General features: G+C 44.5%; 1 protein-coding gene across 2 annotated transcripts in view; it reads right to left on the bottom strand.

The window, feature by feature from the left end:
• The window catches only part of prex1 (phosphatidylinositol-3,4,5-trisphosphate-dependent Rac exchange factor 1), a 113,484-nt gene that overhangs the window by 53,930 nt on the left and 40,107 nt on the right, over positions 1 to 19,447 (bottom strand). For both annotated transcript variants that reach the window (XM_036988120.1, XM_036988121.1), the window contains 5 exons: positions 19,147 to 19,280; positions 18,625 to 18,740; positions 15,877 to 16,026; positions 12,656 to 12,803; positions 842 to 942 (listed from right to left, as the gene is read on the bottom strand). In XM_036988120.1, coding sequence (XP_036844015.1) covers positions 842 to 942; positions 12,656 to 12,803; positions 15,877 to 16,026; positions 18,625 to 18,740; positions 19,147 to 19,280 — 649 coding nt within the window. The remainder of the gene's footprint in view (positions 1 to 841; positions 943 to 12,655; positions 12,804 to 15,876; positions 16,027 to 18,624; positions 18,741 to 19,146; positions 19,281 to 19,447) is intronic.

Genomic DNA, 19,447 nt, shown 5'->3' with positions numbered 1-19,447 from the left:
GAGAAAAAGAGAACCGGAGAAGGAGAGCGAGAGACGGAGAGGGAGAAAGAGCGAGAGAAAAAGAGAACCGGAGAAGGAGAGTGAGAGACGGAGAAAGAGGGAGAGAAAAAGAGAACCGGAGAAGGAGAGTGAGAGACGGAGAAAGAGCGAGAGAAAAAGAGAACCGGAGAAAGAGAGCTAGAGACAGATAGAGACGGAGAGGGAGAAAGAGCTAGAGACAGATACAGAGACGGAGAAAGAGAGCTAGAGACAGATAGAGACGGAGAGGGAGAAAGAGCTAGAGACAGATACAGAGACGGAGAAAGAGAGCTAGAGACAGATAGAGACGGAGAGGGAGAAAGAGCTAGAGACAGATACAGAGACGGAGAAAGAGAGCTAGAGACAGATAGAGACGGAGAGGGAGAAAGAGCTAGAGACAGATACAGAGACGGAGAAAGAGAGCTAGAGACAGATAGAGACGGAGAGGGAGAAAGAGCTAGAGACAGATACAGAGACGGAGAAAGAGAGCTAGAGACAGATAGAGACGGAGAGGGAGAAAGAGCTAGAGACAGATACAGAGACGGAGAGGGAGAAAGAGACAGATACGGAGAGGGAGAAAGAGAGCGAGAGAGATACGGAGAGGGAGAAAGAGAGCGAGAGACAGATACAGAGACGGAGAAAGAGAGCTGGAGACAGATACGGAGAGGGAGAAAGAGAGCTAGAGACAGATACAGAGACTGAGAGGGAGAAAGAGAGCTAGAGACAGATACAGAGACAGAGGGAGAAAGAGAGCTAGAAACAGATACAGAGAAAGTCAGAAATAATGACCGGATGATATGAAGGACAGAGACTGTTCTCTCACCGTGGTGGATGATGCCATTCTCCAGCAAAGCTTGACCCAGGTTGACCCCCTCATCTGGCTTGCTGATCTCTCCACTATCTATCAGCCATGACACAAACTCACTGTGGGGAAACAGACAATATATATATGTATATATATTAGTGAAATAAAATATAAATGCAACATTTAGAGTTTTGGTCCCATGTTTTATGAGCTGAAATAAAAGATCCCTATATATTTTCCATGCGCACAAAAACCTTATTTGTCTCAAATTGTATATTTGCCAAGATAATCCATCTACCTGACAGGTGTGGCATATCAAGAAGCTGATTAAACAACATGATCATTACACAGGTGCACCTTTTTCTGGGAACAATAAAATTCCACTCTAAAATGTGCACAACAATGCCACAGATGTCTCAAGTATTGATGGAGCGTGCAATTGCATTGCTGACTGCAGGAATGTCCAACAGAGCTGTTGGCAGATACATTTATATTACATTCTCTACCATAAGCCGCCGCCGTCATTTTAGAGAATTTGGCAGTACATCCAACCGGCCTCACAACCGCAGACCGCATGTATGGTGTCGTGTGGGCGAGCGGTTTGCAGATGTCAACGTTGTGAACAGAGTGCCCATGATGGCGGTGAAGTTACGTATGGGCAGGTATAAGCTACGGACAATGAACACAATTGCATTTTATCGATGGCAATTTGAATGCACAGAAATATCGTGTCGAGATCCTGAGGCCCATTGTGAGGTCAATTTCCTTTTAAAAGGTATCGGAGACCAACAGATGCACATCTGTATTCCCAGTCATGTGAAACCCATAGATCAGGACCTCATTTATTTATTTAAATTGACTCATTTCCTCATATGAACTGTAACTCAGTAAACTATTTCAAATTGTTGCACGTTGGGTTTATATTTATGTTCAGTAGATAGATTGAAAATATTTTAAATGACATATGTTATCTGTTGAAAGTGAGTGCATACTTTCTTTGTGAACAGTATGTGGCCCCAGCAGGAAACAAACCCAAGCCACACAGGTCTAAAGTTTTCTGTTAAAAAAAATACTAAAATCACAAGGAATTCAGCAAAAAAATTACAGAATTTAGGAAATCTGTTCACCGATTATTCCCACAAAATAAAAATAAAAAAAGAGATGTGATTTGTGTCTCAATGTTGCCAAAATCCATCTCGCGCCATCTTCTCCCCCATTGGACTTCCTCTCATCACCATATTTGGTGGAGAGTGGAAATGCCAACTGGATGCTTCAGATTTATACATCCGGTGAAACATCTAGCTCGTTGTTCTGTCTGTGATGTAGCTATCAAAACAGTGTCATTCGTCGATATGGGTTCTTGCGACAATGGCCCCCGTGCATATTGGGTAGCCGGTGCTAATTGGGTAGCCACACCAGCTAGCTAGCCTTTTAGCTTCCCACATCGCCATGTGAAATAAAATCTGATTTAAAATTAAATACGCCCTGGCAAATATTGTTATACTTGCCGGTGTAACATAATATATTATCCCAGTTTGACACGCTGCTTCAATGTATTCACTCCCTTATCAGCTAAAAATAGAAAATCATTTTTAGTCACGAAATAAAAGCACATGGCCACCTGTTTTTAGGCTTCCAAATAGCCTAGAATAACGTTATTTCTAAACAAAATACTTTTTGGAGGATTCTGATAAGGCTACAATGTGGTTTGGTTTATTGTTTGAACATCCGCTGAGATTATAATATTTAGTTATCAATGCAACATAGGCTATTTGTCTAATGCCAAGCTAAACCAAGACAGCAATCTTAAATATAAAGTGATTTTGAAGTAAATTCCCACATCACCATGTGAAATAATCCGATTTATAATTAAATAATACGCCCTGGCAAATATTCTTACACTTGCCGGTGTAACCTACAACATGATCATCATTTGATTTGCTGTTTCAAAGTATTCACTCCCACATCAGCTAAACATAGAATATCATCATGTTTTGGTCACAGAGAAAAAGCACATCTCTCGCAGCTGTTTTTACCAATAGCCTGAAATCAATAGTTATTCATTTTCAAACAAAATACATTTTTAGGGGAGTTCTAATACGGCTACAATGTTGTTTAGTTTACTGTTTGAACATTCGCTAAGATAATATTTATTTATCAATGCAAAATAGGTTACTTTGATGCATGGCCTATAGATCAAGGAACCAAGTGCCTACACCCCGCAAGGAATGATACGGTGCCTTACAATCTTCATGTTGCACGGGAATACGTAGAATGTCGGAGCGCACCCTTTTGTGACGAAAAACGACATTGTGCTACGCTCTGTAGGGTCCGTCTCCGTAGGGTATAAATAGCCCTTTAAAGTCCTTTGTAACATAAGCTCTCCCAAAGCTACTTCTGCCTTCTCTCCCCTCCCTTTCACTCCTCTTCCTCGTCATCCCCTAACCCACATTTCCTCCCACTTTCTATCCCTCTGCTCCTTCTCCCTTGCTCCCCTTGTCTCCCCTCCCACCAGCCTTAAACCCCATCTTTCTCCATTTATCCATCCATCTCTTTCATTTCTCGCTCCAAAAAGTGCCAATTCATGGCTTGTGTGGTGCCATTCATACAGAAGCTCTCTCACATAAATACAGATTCTCTCCTTAGTGTATTCTCCCTCTTCTGACACCAAGTGTTGGACAAATGTTTGGAGAGGAGAAAATGACATTTCCCTCTGCTCAATCTTCCACGCCACTGAGCAAAATCAATTCCCCGGAGAACGAGGAACAGTGAATGTGAGCGTGTGTCTGATTGTGTGAATGTGTGTTTGAGCGAGCATTCCTGCGAAAGCAGGTTAAATGTGTGAATCCTATGTGTATGTTCATGCAAAATGTGTGTGTGCGTGCGTGCATGTGTGTATGTGGGTCATTCCACCAATTCGGTGCCTTTTGAGATGTGTAACACGGTATAAAAAAAAAGGGGGAAAAAAAGTGTGATTTCAACAAACAAAAACAACATAATAAAGAGCACATTTCTCCCATCAAGAGGTTAAATTAAATAAATGACTATAGTAAGTGCCTATGAAATGTCAAATTAAGTAACAGGTTGACGATTTCATAAAAATAAAAACAAATCTGCCATATATCCCCTTGTGACAGGAAATAATGGAAGCTTGTGTGCAACAGCCAGGGGCAATTGAATGCAAGCTTCACAAAAAACATGTCATTAGTCAAATATTTCTAGCCTGACTATGGGTAACAGGGTTGCCGTGTTACGATAGAGCCTATCAGTTTTCCACCACAAAACACCAGAAAATGGCCAAAAAGAGTAGAACCAGCTCACCTACTTCTCAAATATGATTGAACTATTAGATGTATGCTGAACGAAAACCTAAAACGCAACAATTTCAAAGATTTTACCGAGCTACAGTTCATAGAAGGAAATCAGTCAATTGGCATAAATTCATTAGGCCCTAATCTATGGTTTATACGACTAGGCAGGGGTGCAGCCACGGGTGGCCCTGGGAGGGCATAGTGAGTTGCCCTTTGTGCCCACTCCCTTACCCTATAATTCTGTATTTCTTTGTGACTAATTTGTATACAGGTAGACCAGAAAATCCACATCCCTGATTGGCAGATGAGTGGCAACTGATTAGAACACCCGCTGCTCATTTGTTGTTCTTTACAAATTCTGTTTTGAATTCAAATAAAAATGTTCCTACACACTGAAAGGCTGTAAAGCTGAACCATACAGGTACGCTATCCCTGATGCAATGAAAATCATCATTTAAAAAAAAAAAAGCCAGGCACACCTACTGGATAGCCAGGCCCAGCTAATCGGATGTTTTTCCACAAATGGGCTTTATTAGACGGAAATACTCCTCAGCACCACCCCTCCTCAGACAAAGCCGGATGTGGATGTCCTGGGCTGCCGGGGTTACACATGGTCTGCAGTTGCGAGGCCGGTTGGATGTACTGCCCAATTCTCTAAAACGACATTAGAGGTGGCTTATGGTAGAGAAATGAATATTCAATTCTCTGGAAAGAGCTCTGTTGGACATTCCTGCAGTCAGCATGCCGATTGCACACTCCCTCAAAACTTAAGGCATCTGTGGCAGTGTTGTGTGACAATACTGCACATTTTAGAGTGGGATTTTATTGTCCCCAGCACACATGCTGTTTAATCAGCTTCTTGATATGACACTTCTGTCAGGTGGATGTATTAACACATTTTTTAACAAATGTAACAAATTTGTGCAGAACATTTTTTGAGAAATAAGCTTTTTGTGAGTATAGAACATTTCTATTTAAAATATCAAAGGGACGCAAAAGGCCCTCATTTCGTGGAACGACCCATGTGTTTGCTCTGGTGCGAAAGCAGTCTTGACGTGCGATTCCTGTGCATTTGTTTTCATAATAAATGTGTACGTGTGTTCATGAGCATTCCTGCGAAAGCAGGCCAAATGTGTGATTTCTGTGTGTGTTAATGCCAAAATGTATGTATGCATGTGTTCATGCAATGTGTGTGTGTTCATGCAATGTGTGTGTGGTCTTGTTCTATCCTCGGACCTGAAATCCCCTAAAGTCCCCACAAGGATAGTAAAACAAGAAAAAGTATCACATCCCCACAAGCAGTAAAGGCTATTTTAAGTTTAGGGGTTAGGTTTAGGGTTAGGCGTTAGTGTTATCAAATCAAAGTTTTGTGGTCACGTACACAGATTTGCTGATTTTAAATCGCAAGTGCAGCGAAATGCTTGCGTTTCTAGCTCCAAAAGTGCAGTAATACCTACAGTAGCAATAAAAATACACACATAACCAAGACAAATAAAAAAATAAGTTATATAAGATGAGCCATGACTAGAATACAGTATTTCCAGATGAATTGAGTGGAACTGTATGTAAACATTGTTAATGTGACCATTGTTCAATGACTCTGTAGATAGAATGCTGCCCTAAGTTTCAGGGCAGGGTACTTGGCGGAGGCCGGATAGTGGAGACTAACAGCCTGATGGTCCCAGCTTTGATGCACATGTACGGTCTCAGCCTTCTAGATGGTAGCGGGGTGAACAGGCCATGCCTCGGATAGCTGAGGTCCTTGATGATCTTCTTGGCCTTCCTGTGACACCGGGTGCTGTAGATGTTCTGAAGGTCAGTGTGCCCCCGGTGATGCTTTGGGCTGACTGCACCACCCTCTGTGGTTGCAGATGGTACAATTGCCATACCAGGCGGTGATACCGCCCGATAGGATGCTCTCAATAATGCATCTGATTAATTTTAATTTTGTGAGGGTCTTAGGGGCCAAGACAAATGTATTCAACCTCCTGAGGTTGAAGAGGCCCTGCTGCGCCTTCTTCACCACGCTGTCTGTGTGAAGGGACCATTTCAGGTTGTCAGTGATGTGCACACGGAGGAACTTGAAGCTTTTGACCCGCTCTATTGCAGCCCAGTCGCTGTGGGTGGGGTGCTCTCTATGCGGTCGCTTGTAGTCCACAATCAGCTCCTTCATTTTGTTGACTTTGAGGGAGAGGTTATTTTTCTTGCTACACTCCGCCAGGGTTCTCACATCCTCCCTGTAGGCTGTCTCGTCATTGTTGGTAATCAGGCCTACCACTGTTGTATCATCAGCAAACTTGATGATTGAGTTGGAGACGTGGCCATGCAGTCATGAGTGAACGAGGAGTACAGAAGGGGGCTGAGCATGCACCCGTGTGGCCCCCATGTTGAAGATCAGCGTGGCGGTGGTGTTGTTGCCTACCTTCACCACTTTTGGTCGGCCCATCAGGAAGTCCAGGACCCAGTTGCGCAGGGAGTGGTTCAGATGCAGGGCCCTGAGCTTAATGATGAGCTTGGAGGGCACTATGGTGTTGAAGGCTGAGCTGTAGAAGATGAACAGCATTCTTACATAGGTATTTCTATTGTCCAGGTGGGATAGGGCAGTGTGCAGTGCAGTGGCGATTGCGTCGTCCGTGGATCTGTTGAGGCGATATTCAAATTGTATTGGGTCTAGGGTGTCAGGTAGGGTGGAGGTGATATGGTCCTTAACTAGCCTCAAAGCACTCATAATGACAAAATGCAATGGGTCTATAGTCATTTAGTTCAGTTAACTTCACTTTCTTGGGTACAGGAACAATGGACAGCTTGAAGCAAGTGGGGATAGCAGACTGATATATGGAGAGATAGAGCATGTCCGTAAACGCTCCAGCAAGCTGGTCTGCACATGCTCAGAGGACGCGGCTTGGGATGCCGTCTGGGCTGGCAGCCTTGCGAGGATTAGCATGCTTAAATGACTTGCTCACGTCAGCCACGGAGAACGAGAGCACACAGTCCTCATGAGCGTCAGGGGCCCACACCGGCGGCTCTAAGGTGTTTTCCTCGAAGCGGCCAAAAGGTATTTAGCTCGTCCGGGAGCGAGGTGTCCTCAACGTTGCTGGCTTTCCCTTTATAATCTGTGATCGTCTGAAGTCCTTGCCACATACGTCTTGTGTCTGAGTCATTGAATTGCAACTCCAGTTTGTCCCTGTACTGCTGTTTTTCCTCTTGGATTGCCTTACGGAGGTCGTAGCTGGTCTGTTTGTACACGTCCATGTTCCCAGTCACCTTGCCATGGTTAAATGCGGTGGTTTGCGCTTTCAATTTTGCGTGAATGCTGCCATCTATCCACAGATTTTGATTAGGATAAGTTCTAATCGTCACAGTGGGAACAACACCATCTATGCACTAGCTGATGAACCCAGTCACCGAGTCAGTGTATACTTCGATACTATTCTCAGAGGCGACCCGAAACATTTCCCAGTCCACGTGTTCAAAACAAGCCTGAAGCATAGATTTGGACTGGTCAGACCAACGTTAAAATAGTCCTTACCACAGGAGCTTCCCGTTAAAGTTCCTGCCCAGGTGGGGAGAAGTAGAATGGAGGCGTGATCTGATTTGCCTAAGGGAGTGTGGGGGAGGGCCTTGCAGCCATCCTGGAAGGGAGAGTAGCAATGATCCAGAGTCAGTTGCACATGTAGCACAGGACATCCGCTGATAGAATTTCAGTTTCCTTCAAATTTTCTTTATTAAAGTCCCCAGCTACAATAAATGTGACCTCAGGATATGCGGTTTCCAGTTTGCATGTAGTCCAGTGTAGTTCCTTAAGAGCTGTCGCGGTGTCGGCTTCGGGGGGAATATACACTGCATGTGACAATGACCGAATAACGGGGACAATATATCCAGGAGAGCCATGATTCCATGAGTACTTTACAGTTCCTGATGTCTCTCTGGAAATAGACCCTTGCCATCAGCTTGTCTATTTTATTGTCCAGGGACTGAACATTAGCAAGTTTTATACTTGGAAGCGGTGGATGGTATGCTTCTACCTCTTCTCCGGTGTCAATGTTTTGGTACAGCCCCCGGGATGAACAGAGCTGCCTCGGAAAGGATCCAGGTCTCATTTTTGCTTGAATTCCTGGTGAGTGACCACGGATGTAAAATCCTAAAGTTATTATTTCCGGCTGTAGGTAATAATACAAGAAACGTTCTGAGAAATAACACACACACAAAAAAAGACATACTACAAAGTTGGCTAGAAGATAAAAACAGGGCAACCGTGTCTGTCCTCACTGTCTGGTCCTCCATTTAGGTTTAGTGGTAAAGGTTAGGGTTTAGGGAAAATAGGATGTTGAATGGAAATCAATGAGGTAGCCACAAGGATAGAAAAACAAGTGTGTGCGCGCCTCGGTCTGTGTAAGCATGCTTATGTGCCCTGCTGCAAAAGCAGAATAAAAGTGTGATTCCCGCGTGTTCACGCCAAAATGTGTGTGGGTATCACTGAGAAAGCAGTAAACGTGTGATTCCTGTGGCGTGTGTCTTCTTGCTAGAACACAGACACCTTGAGCCATCTGCTCCCACCTGAGCTCGTCTGTCCGGTTGACTAACAATGGGAATATTTTACCATAAATAAAAGAGTCACTCATGACCTACTGAATTGGGGTACTGCTTTTTTTGGCATGTGGTGGTGTTGGTGGTATGTGTGTGGAGGTGATTGTCAGCCAGATCTGTGTAGTGCGCCCTTCACAAATGTGTTTTTTTCCGACTGTGTATGTATGTGTGTGTGTGTGTGACAGTGTGTGCGGCTGCGTGTGTTTTTCAAAGAGACATGCTGCTGATTGACATTGGCAGAAGGCTCAAGTGGACTCTGGCCAGGTGGGGTGTTACGTAAGCATTCTGGTTCATTTTGACACTGGAGCGGTCACACAGAGGAGTAAATCACTGCTAATGATGAGAATACAGAGGCTGTGTGTGTGTGTGTGTGTGTGTGTGTGTGTGTGTGTGAGCGCGCGTGTGTGTACACGTGTGTATCTGAAGCTTCATAAATTCTTTACCTACAGCATGCTAGAATGAGGTCTTCCAAATTAGCTATTGGAAATATTTTTATCAGTCAGTCAACAAGAGCCTTGCTTCCTCTTGAACAAGGGACCCGAGGTAAAAATGTCAAGTAGGTACCTTTGCGAAATAGGGCACTAAGTGTACGAAACATTATAAACACCTTCCTACTATTGAGTTGCACCCCTCTTTCAACCTCAGAAGTGTAAAATTAAGGACAATATCGTTATCAACATTTTGCTATTCAGCTTTATGGCTTAAATTTTAAATAAGCATGAATTTATTTTACTTTATTTTAAATATGTTCCATTATTTCTGATTGGGTGGGCAAAATTCAATTTAGGGTGGGCAAAGCCCAATCCAGCACCCTCCTAGAACCGGCCCTGGATGTGATTTCTGAACAATGTGTGTGTTTTCCAAAGCAGAAGAAGAGTTTAACTTTCCAGAGCAGCTGCAAAAGACACACAGAAAAAAACACCAACCAGTTAGTTTCAAACAATCTGTCACATTTAGTCCTTTCTTCATTCCACCCCTGGTTTTTAGGGGTTATGTTTACACATGCAGTGTAAAATAACTTTGTTCAGGAAATGTGTGGCTGGAAAGTGAGGATCATTTGAAAAACAAGTAAGCCTGCTGTGACAACCAATGAGTATACAAAACATTAAGAATACCTCCCTAATTAAGTTGCACCCCTCCCCTTTTGCCCTCAGAACAGCCTCAATTCGTCGGGGCATGGACTCTACAAAGTGTTGAAAGCGTTCCACAGGGATGTTGACAACAATGCTTCCTACAGTTGTGTCAAGTTGGCTGGATGTCCTTTGGGTGGTGGACCCTTCTTGATACACACGGGAAACTGTTGAGTGTAAAAACCCAGCAGCATTGCAGTTCTTGACACAACCCGGTGCACCTGGCATCTACTACCATACCCCATTCAAAGGCACTTCAATCTTTTGTCTTGCACATTCACCCTCTGAATGGCACATATACACAAGGTCTCAATTGTCTCGAGGCTTAAAAATCCTTCTTTAAACATGTCTCCTCCCTTTCATCTACACTGATTGAAGTGGATTTAACCAGTGACATCAATAAGGGATCATAGCTTTCACCTGGATTCACCTGGTCAGACTCTGTCATGGAAAGAGCAGGTGTTCATAATGTTTTGTAAACTCTGTAATTACACAAGTAATAAGAAAGAAGAACCATGGTTCCCTCCATGGTTCTTCCTTTCGTGCCTAATGAATACAGACCTGACCCTGGTGCATTGTCATACCCATGATGCAATACAGGCCCAAAATGTGGGCAGACACACAACAACAACAGAAAACACAGCAGCAAATGGGGTGAGAATGAGGAAGGCTAAAAGAAGAACCAAAGTGTGACCAACCACCCAAATACGCTGCTGACAAATGGTGGAATTAAGGGAGCTGCGTAAATAAGAGGCACTACCAAATCGGCATTCTGCATGAGATTCATTTAATCTAACAACCACACTTAGTGAGCAATGCCGTCTCCCGAAGTGAGCTATGCTAATTTATAATAAAATCAGAACTAGAGCGGTTAGAGAGGAATAGAAACAGGAAGGGAGGGAAAGTGAGAGACTCTTGTTCACTCTACAGTGAGGTGTGGCAGGAGGTAAGAGTGCTGAAAAACCCCTAGTGGATCGCTTTTCACAGACAGCCACGGAGAAGAGAGAGCAAGTGCGCACACGCGCACACACACACGCTCGCACGTGCGATCACACACTCAAACACAAACAGCCTATATGGTTGCATTAAGAGGTAGAGTGCTTTTCCTGGAAAAGGATACATTAGGAGTCCGAACTAGATGTCTAGCAGAGTGAGCAAAAATACAAAATAATCAGAAAACATGGATGGCTTGACACACTGAGCTTGTCTGGGTATGAGACAGTCAGTAGAGTAAACATCTTCGGGGAAAGAAAAGGAGGGGTTATTTTATTGTCATTTTATAGCACCTCGTCTTCGATATGATAGTAGTTACCTTCCGGGACAAAATCTTGATTTAACGGCCATATTTGGTTAATATTTGAGTTGTCAACAAACGGGAATTCTTCTTGAAATAAATCGCCCGCCCGTTGAAATGCTTGCGTTGATTCGTGGGGTTGAAAACAGGTTAGAATGTGTACGTTGACCACTTATTGGTGTCATCAACCAAAAACTCCATTGATTTCCAACGTCATTATTTTGACAGATGACGTCGATAGATGCTGGTTGGCTCAATGTATTTTTGCCCGTTGGGGATAGTGAACTTTAACCCTTTACTAATCGAATACAGGAAACTACACTACCTGTCAGTGTACTCTCAAATAATACTGAAAGCTGAAGATACAATGAAAACAGCCCCACCTATAATGCCCATCGAATCTTACCTCCCTGAAATTTCATTGCAGGTTGCAGTTCAATAGAAACTCATTAAATATTTCCCTTGGATGCTGACTCTCCATAAATTAAGCTCCAGTGATCACCATCGCGAGTTTACCCTCTTTTTTATATTCACCCCCCCCCTAAAAAAAAAAAAATTGCCAAATAATAAATAATTTTAATAACTGTTCGGAATCTCGCAAAACACTGTGTGGAGCTGTGGGGCATAATGGAAAATGCATTACTGGAGGCAAACTAGGCCCTCATTGTTCATTCACAGCATTGAAAGACTGGGGGGGGGAGCTGCTTAGTCCAGCAGCTCGCTGTTGAAGGGTCTGTCTAATGATGTCCTAGCAGTTAAAGGGAAGGTCTCTTCCTTAAGGAAGCTCTATACGTGTCGGTTGAAAACAGTCGCCTCCGACAACAAGTTCGTGGCTCCTAACACAGGATGGAAAACAACTCCCAGTCATCTCACTCATCAGTTGGGGTTGGGAAACTGATTGTGTTAGTGTGTGTGTGTGTGTGTGTGTGTGTGTGTGCGCGAGCACGTGTGCACATGGATGAGGAAAGGCCGGCAGACTCAGGAAGCGCCTGCTTAATGATACGGTGTGTAAGGGAATCAACTTAGGCCGTTCCATATGCAAGGGTGATTACAGTAGGTATCATTATGGCAGGCTAGGAGAGATGTAATGATAGGGCCAGGTTAGGCATTCTGCCATTCAATTCCTCCTCTACTTCTCAGTGGCCGGTAATTATATGCAACAGAAATTAGTCATGGAATGGTTCGATAGAATGGATGGAGCCCTTTTCAACACAACATCCCTGTTGTGATCCACCTCCCTCAGAACTACAGAATGTAGGGATTTCAAATATTATTATCAATGTATATATAATATGATCACTATTAACAGCAGAAGTTTTGGTTCAGTGGAAGAATCCCACAGTTTTCATGTATTTGTACCTCGAAGAGGTCTTAAAAGTACCCTTGTTCCCAGTTGAAAGGTCACCCCCTCAACTGAGCACCTATTGTTGTCATCCAACCACTGTACCATTTGAGATTTCAAGCTTAGCCTGCACAAAGGCAATGGACTGTTCAGTGTGGAAGAACTCACTTTCCCATGAAGCACTTGGGAACGATGCTCAGCTTCCGACGCCGGTCCTTGATCAGGTGGCGGCTCTTGGTCATCATCATGTGGTAGAGTTTCTCGCCCTTCTCGGCGATCATCACATAGGCATCCCGCTCCATCCCCAGCTTCAGACCTGCAACAGACAAACACTCAAGGGGTCAGACACCAAAGCATATGACGTTCATTATCGAAAGCCTGAGTTGACTATAAACTGTTTAGGGGTAACGATAAACTGTGTGGTCCGAGAATGTGTATGAGTGTGTGTGAGAGAGAAATAGTTAAAGACTACAGATCATCCCTCTCACTGCCTAAGACATCATGCTGATTCACATGTCTGACACTCTGGCTGGTATGGGGGGGGGGGGGGCAGCAGCTATTGTCCCACAGTGCCAGCAAAAACAAAAGAGGGCCCAACACCGAGCCCTGAGGGACTCCATTTCCTCCAGTCTGCCCTCAGACATCTATGCGTTTCAGCCCCCGGGGGGGAAGAGCCTGTCACGGGGCTGTGAGAAGACACAATGCCCCTGCCTGTAGGGTCCCGTTGGGGTTTCTGACACGGTACAGGGGTAGGAGAGGAACGGAGCATGGCGGCTCGCATCTGCCGCCTCCTATGGAGGGAAAGCCAGAAGTTAGTCTGTCCAGGTCTAGAACAATGTACTGTGTCGCCTGCTAATGTACTGTGACGCCACAGAGTTCTTTATCTTTAGTGTAGAGCAGCAGTTGTGTTTACCAAGCTGCAACACCCTTGAGTGAGAAATATGTTAAATGATGACAAATATGTACAGACAATTCAAAACTAGTCTGTTGATGTTGAGCCCTTTGAAGGTCCAGCATGCTCATAGAGCTTCTAAACCGTAACTCCAACATGGGGCTCTCTGAGCAGCTTAACTCCACTGTGGGGCTAACTGAACTTTGGAGCGTCACTGTGAGGCTCTCTGACTGGCTTAACTCCACAGTGGAGCTCAGTTAGCTGCTAAACTACACTGTTGGGCTCTCTGAACTTTGGAGCTCCATCACCAGGCTCTCTGACTAACTCAACTCCATTGTCAGCCTCTCGGTCCTGTTAAACCGTGGGACTCAGACAATTCCAACAAAATTTGCGGGGGTGCCAGAGCTGGGTGCCGCTGATGAAGGTGGGGTTGGATTACACTTGACAGCAGCTGGAGTGGATTCAAACAAAGAGTCATTGAACAGAATGGGGTCTGGTCCTGGTGCAAGGGGCCCCCGGCCCTGGCCTGCTGGTCCAGCTGTCAGAGCCTGTCCAGAGGCCCCCTCTTCCCACTCTCACAGGCACAGGCAAACAGGCTAACATGTTAGCCCACTCATTTCCCCTCAGCCTCCACGAAAACACTGATAAGACAATCCCAGCCCCATCCAGCCGGCAGGGCAATAATAATGGATCTGTCTTGGGAGTATTTAAAAAAGGGGCCACAACCAAAATGCTGACTAAAGCCAGTGCCATGGCAAAACAGGGGTACATTTAAAAGAGGTGTGCTGGTGGAAACTGGGATTCAACAATGGGTTAGGTATCAATAGTGAAACGGGGATGAAAGGGATGTGGTCAAGCCTTCCAGATGTGGGCCAGGCTGGTGGTTGGGGGGGGGGGGGGGGGGGGGGGGGGGTTGGCTGCACTGTGACTGATCTGGCATCTGTTAGCCTCAGGTCAATTTCCGCCTGCCGTAACCCAATACCCAACATGGCCCTTGGTACTCTGCAAAGCTCCATGTCTTCATTTTAGCCACAGGACCAGGTGACCACTCGCACAAGTCCATGTGGAAGGCTCATTTGCTATATTTGCAATATTAAAGCTACAGTTTTTGTAAACAGCTAGAACACAGGTATGGTTGAACGTTCAAAACCCCTCAGCTGTTTAAGTTGAATCCTTCCCATACACTTACAGCTTGGATGGGAAGCAGTGGTGATTTCTGCCTCCAATGCTATCAGGTGTCACCATGCCTACAGGCACAGAAGTCAGTAAAAGCCTTTCAAGCTTTATTAGCCCGCCCCAATGCGCACGCAAACAAAAAGACAGGTGGCCAGTGCTGAACAGGTGTCCTTACTCCTCATGTAGAGACACTTTAGAAGTCAAAAGAGGGGGGGGGGGGGGGGGGGGGGGGGGAGTGGAGGCAAAGTCATTAAACAAGAGGAGTAAGAGTGCTCGGCTTACAATGACGTTTTGAACAAATAATCCATCTTCCCCAAAATACATGTTTTCAATGTGTAGTCAAACACTACCGCAAATAGCACATTTTAACTAGAGAAAGAGGTATTTTAGTGCCATTCTTTTTTTTTTAGAGAGGACCAAAATATCATTTTATTCCAGTGCCAGGATGTTTTGGGTGTGACTCGATTTGAACACACTATTAAAATTGCACAGTTCTTGAAAACTGCTCCCAAGCTGCTAATTCATGCCAAACGTCTGCAATCACTCCACACCAAGTCGCGAAATGGCATACAAAGTGTGTTACGGGGCCTCATTTTCATGCCACGGTATAGATGGGTAGACAAAACAGAGAGAGAACAGAGTGGTGTCACAGACTGACAACAACCCGTGACCGGGACTGTGTTGCAATACTCTCTAGTGAGCTGCCGTTTCTGGCAAGCTGCTACTGGCTGTTCTATTTCAGGCTCTTGCTGGATCGAAGATTCTGTTTTTAGCGCATCTTGAGATTGTTTGTGAATGAACTGTTGTATAGAGTGTGTTCTCCTCTCGGGAGTGTTGATTAGCAAACATGGGTCTCGTACTGCATGGTAAGAGGCGGCTGGCTCTTTCTTTTGAATGGTAAACTCCAGACTGTTCATCTGCATTCATTTGGTATTAAAGTTCTAGGTCCTTATACCACAATCTTTATGTATTTATAAAACAAAAGCCAGAGAGAGAGAGACAAAAAGAGCAGCAAGACATACCATAATCCACATACCATAAGCATACCACAACCGTCCTAGTGAGGCATTCATTTGCATGCATATTGTATGATCCCTCACAACAGAGGGACTCCATTTGTAACCTCTTGCAAAGCTAACCATTTATTTATCTGAACCTTAATTGTGTTAGCTCACCATAGCATAGCGTTGTTGAGATACTGTAGAAGTCTATGAGGTCAGAAAGTAGAGCACAATCGGAAAACATGATAGCCTTACATTCTCAAGGGAGGTGGGAGCAGGGCTCCAAAAGCGAGGACATGCCCCTTTTTTGTTAAACTCACTCTCTCTCTGCTCTCGTTCCCTCAAGATGGCGTCGAGCCACTTCTGCTTGTCCTCCGAGTTCTTGGCCATGCAGACAAACCACTTGTTCTTGGCCGTGTTGTGGATCTTCCAGCCGTTGGTCACCGTGTAGTTGTTGCTGTGGTAGTCGGCTAAAACAAGAGGTAAAAAAACAATTAACGGACCATGGTACACACCCGACATGTGACTCCTCTTCTAGAAATAACCTTTATTACATTTAATCTCAATGCTGTTGATGGACATTGATATGAATACTGTATTAGCTTTCCTTGGGGATAAAACATGCAGTGTTCATGAACTCGTGTTGACCTCAGAAGTAACTGGGAAGGTAATACAGCCCAGCCACAACACTCTCAAGCTTCACTTGTCCTTGAAATACCTCAGAGTTCAAATATCCATCAGACTGTAAGTACTGCTAATTAAAATAACAAACAATAACTGACTAGTAAAAGACATCTTTCCGCTGACTCGACAGAAAGGTCTGTCTTGCTTCCGCCCTCGCATTCCCTCTCTTTGTCTTCCTCTCCTCTCAGCTCCATTCCAATTTGACCAGCTCTTTGGCTCTAGGTGACTGTAATGCATAATGAATGGACTGGGGGTAATGGAAGTACATTAGTGTAATGTTAAAAGGTCATATAAATAGATGTGAAACCACCTGGCCCCGAGGGGGGAGGAAGCATAAAAAAAAAAGGGCTAATGGTGTCTAGGTGTGCGTGTATCAAACAATAGTGGACGTGGGAGGAGGGTAATGTTGTTGCATTCATCTGAGTGTGATGAATGCATTCACGCCAAAACACTCGTTGAATTGCTCTTCGTGTGAATGGGAAACCTACCGTCAGAGCATTTCAAGGTTGTGCTCTTCAGTGGAAGAACACAGGCCCGACAAGACAAACTACAAATCTCATTCAAACAGATTCAATATCCTTATTACTCTAAACATATTACTTTAAATCAAGGCTCTCCAACCCTGTTCCTGGAGAGCTACCGCCCAGTAGGTTCACACTCCAGCCCTAATCTAGCACACCTGATCTAATAATTAGCTGGTTGATAAACTGAACCAGGTTAGTTACAACTGGTGTTGGAGTGAAAACCTACAGGAGGGTAGCACTCCAGGAACAGGGTTGGAGTTAAAACCTACAGGAGGGTAGCTCTCCAGGAACAGGGTTAGAGTTAAAACCTACAGGAGGGTAGCTCTCCAGGAACAGGGTTGGAGTGAAAACCTACAGGAGGTTAGCTCGCCAGGAACAGGGTTGGAGTTAAAACCTACAGGAGGGTAGCTCTCCAGGAACAGGGTTAGAGTTAAAACCTACAGGAGGGTAGCTCTCCAGGAACAGGGTTAGAGAGCCCTGCTTTAAAATTGTCAACTGAACGGTATAAAAAGCACAGATATTTCAGGGTTTCTACAATGCTACAAATCAACACATTAATACCCTTAGACACATCCAAGTTAGACACATACAACTGGCAGTGTAAAAATGGCACATGACCTTAGTGTCACTATTAGGTTATATTGTCTCTCTGAGAAACACAGAGAGAACATATTTTTCTTTGTGGTTACCTCTGAACGTACCAGGCGATAGGCAACAGCCCCGGGGCACAGAAAGGAGGCATGTGAGAGGAAGAAGTGCATTTCTACCCCTAAGGCCCTAAAGCAAGAGCTACATGAGAAAACAAAATCAGACCTGGGTTCGAATAGTACTTGAAATCTTTCAAATACTTTGAATGTTTGCTTGAGCCTGCCTGGAATGCAAGATATGTGGGGTTGGCAGTTTTGGGACAATTTTATTGTTTCTATGAGCCTGGGAAACTCAATCAAGCAAAGCTAAAATATTTAAAACATTTCAAATACTACTTTAACCCAGGTCTTGCAAAAACAGGCTAGTGTGCAACAAATCTCTAGAGCAAAATGAGCAGAACAGTGTGGTAAGTTGGTAAGTTCCTGCAGCAGCAGCTATCCCAGAAGTTCAAAGGTGAGAAACACAGGTTGTGCATCCTGCCCGAACCAATGTAAGACATTATCACCGCGAGCAAGCACTCGTCAAATCCATTTAACCTCCCTATCTACCGTTAGTCGTTCAAAGTGTGAGAAACCTATGCAAGATTTTATAGTTACACCCAAACTATTAGCTCTCATCAGATTTGTATCACCTACTCCATCAGTGAATTCATTATCTAGGTTTTGAAGCCTAAAAGTAACACTGTAGCATAGATAGAATAGATTGTGTAATTTGTTTAGGATTTTACATCAGCCAGACCTTTAGAGAGTTATAATCCCACATAAATAGAAAGAAAATTCAATGATCAACTGATGGTGTAAAATGACTAAACATGGATGAATGATTAGAGCAAGGGATGATTGTATGAATGAATAAATGAAGGGGTGAATAGCGGGATGATGTTCCTACAGTGTGGTGAAAAAGTATTTGCCCTCCTTCTGATTTTCTCTATTTTTGCACATTTTTAATACTGAATGTTATCAGAGCTTCAACCAAAGCGTAATATTCGATAAAGGGAACCTGAGTTTACAAAGACGACATGGGTCGCCATTATGCCTGGCAAAAACCAAACATTGCGTTCAACAGTAAGAACCTTAAAACTGTCAAGCGTGGTGGTGGTAGTGTGATGGTTTGGGGATGCTGTGCTGCCTCAGGACCTGGACGACAGAAAGGGGACAAATACCTTTTCACAGCACTGTACAGTAAATGAAGACTGGTGAGACTGGCACAAACCTGTTCCGTCCTCGACGTTTTCCACCTCCATCACCTCGGTGTTGATTCTTCCTCGGAACAGGTACAGGGGACCGTTGATGGACTTGGTCCTTTTGGTGGACTTCTTCCCAGAAACCCTAGGAAATTGAACAGAAATTTGTGGAAAATGGTTTGTTTTTTCTGCACAGAAAAAAATAAAAATGTTGCTAAAAATATTTATAACTAAATACATTTTAAAAACAACTTCCCAGTCCTGAAGCACGTGCACGCACGCACGCACACACACACACACACGTTAGGTGGACTTGTTTTGATTGTATGTAAAATGAGCTTGGTACACACTACACAAAACAGGATTTGGGGATTCACTCGGTTTTTCCATGTTTGGCTTCTTTCTGCCACTGAGTGAACACACGTTGTGCTCATTCCTGCCACTTACCTCTCCACCATCTCGCTCTCCTCTCATTCACCCCCTCACAACCTCCCCTGCTTTCCCTCCCCCATCTCCCCCTTCCCTACATCTCCTCCCTCCCTCGTTCTCACCTGGACTTCCTCTTGCAGTAGACCAAGAGGTTGTCGAACAGGAAGAAGACTCTCTCCTGGATGTTGCCGGCTGAGATCTTGAGCAGGTTACCGTGGAGCAGCAGCTCGGTGCAGATGTCTGTCAGATTGGTGCCCTGGGGACAGTCAAGAAAGGACGGCAGTTAACCGCTGGTGCCTGTTGTCATCTCTCAACTTGACGTGTGTGTGTGTGTGTGTGTGCGCGCGCGCGCGTGCGTGTGTGTGTGTGTGTGGGGGGGGGGGGGGTTCTTTGTGTGTGTACGTGTGTCTATAACAATGATTC

The sequence above is a fragment of the Oncorhynchus mykiss genome, chromosome 9 (genome assembly GCF_013265735.2).
Source record: "Oncorhynchus mykiss isolate Arlee chromosome 9, USDA_OmykA_1.1, whole genome shotgun sequence".
Lineage (NCBI taxonomy): Eukaryota > Metazoa > Chordata > Actinopteri > Salmoniformes > Salmonidae > Oncorhynchus > Oncorhynchus mykiss.
This window is presented reverse-complemented; position numbering and strand designations above follow the sequence as displayed.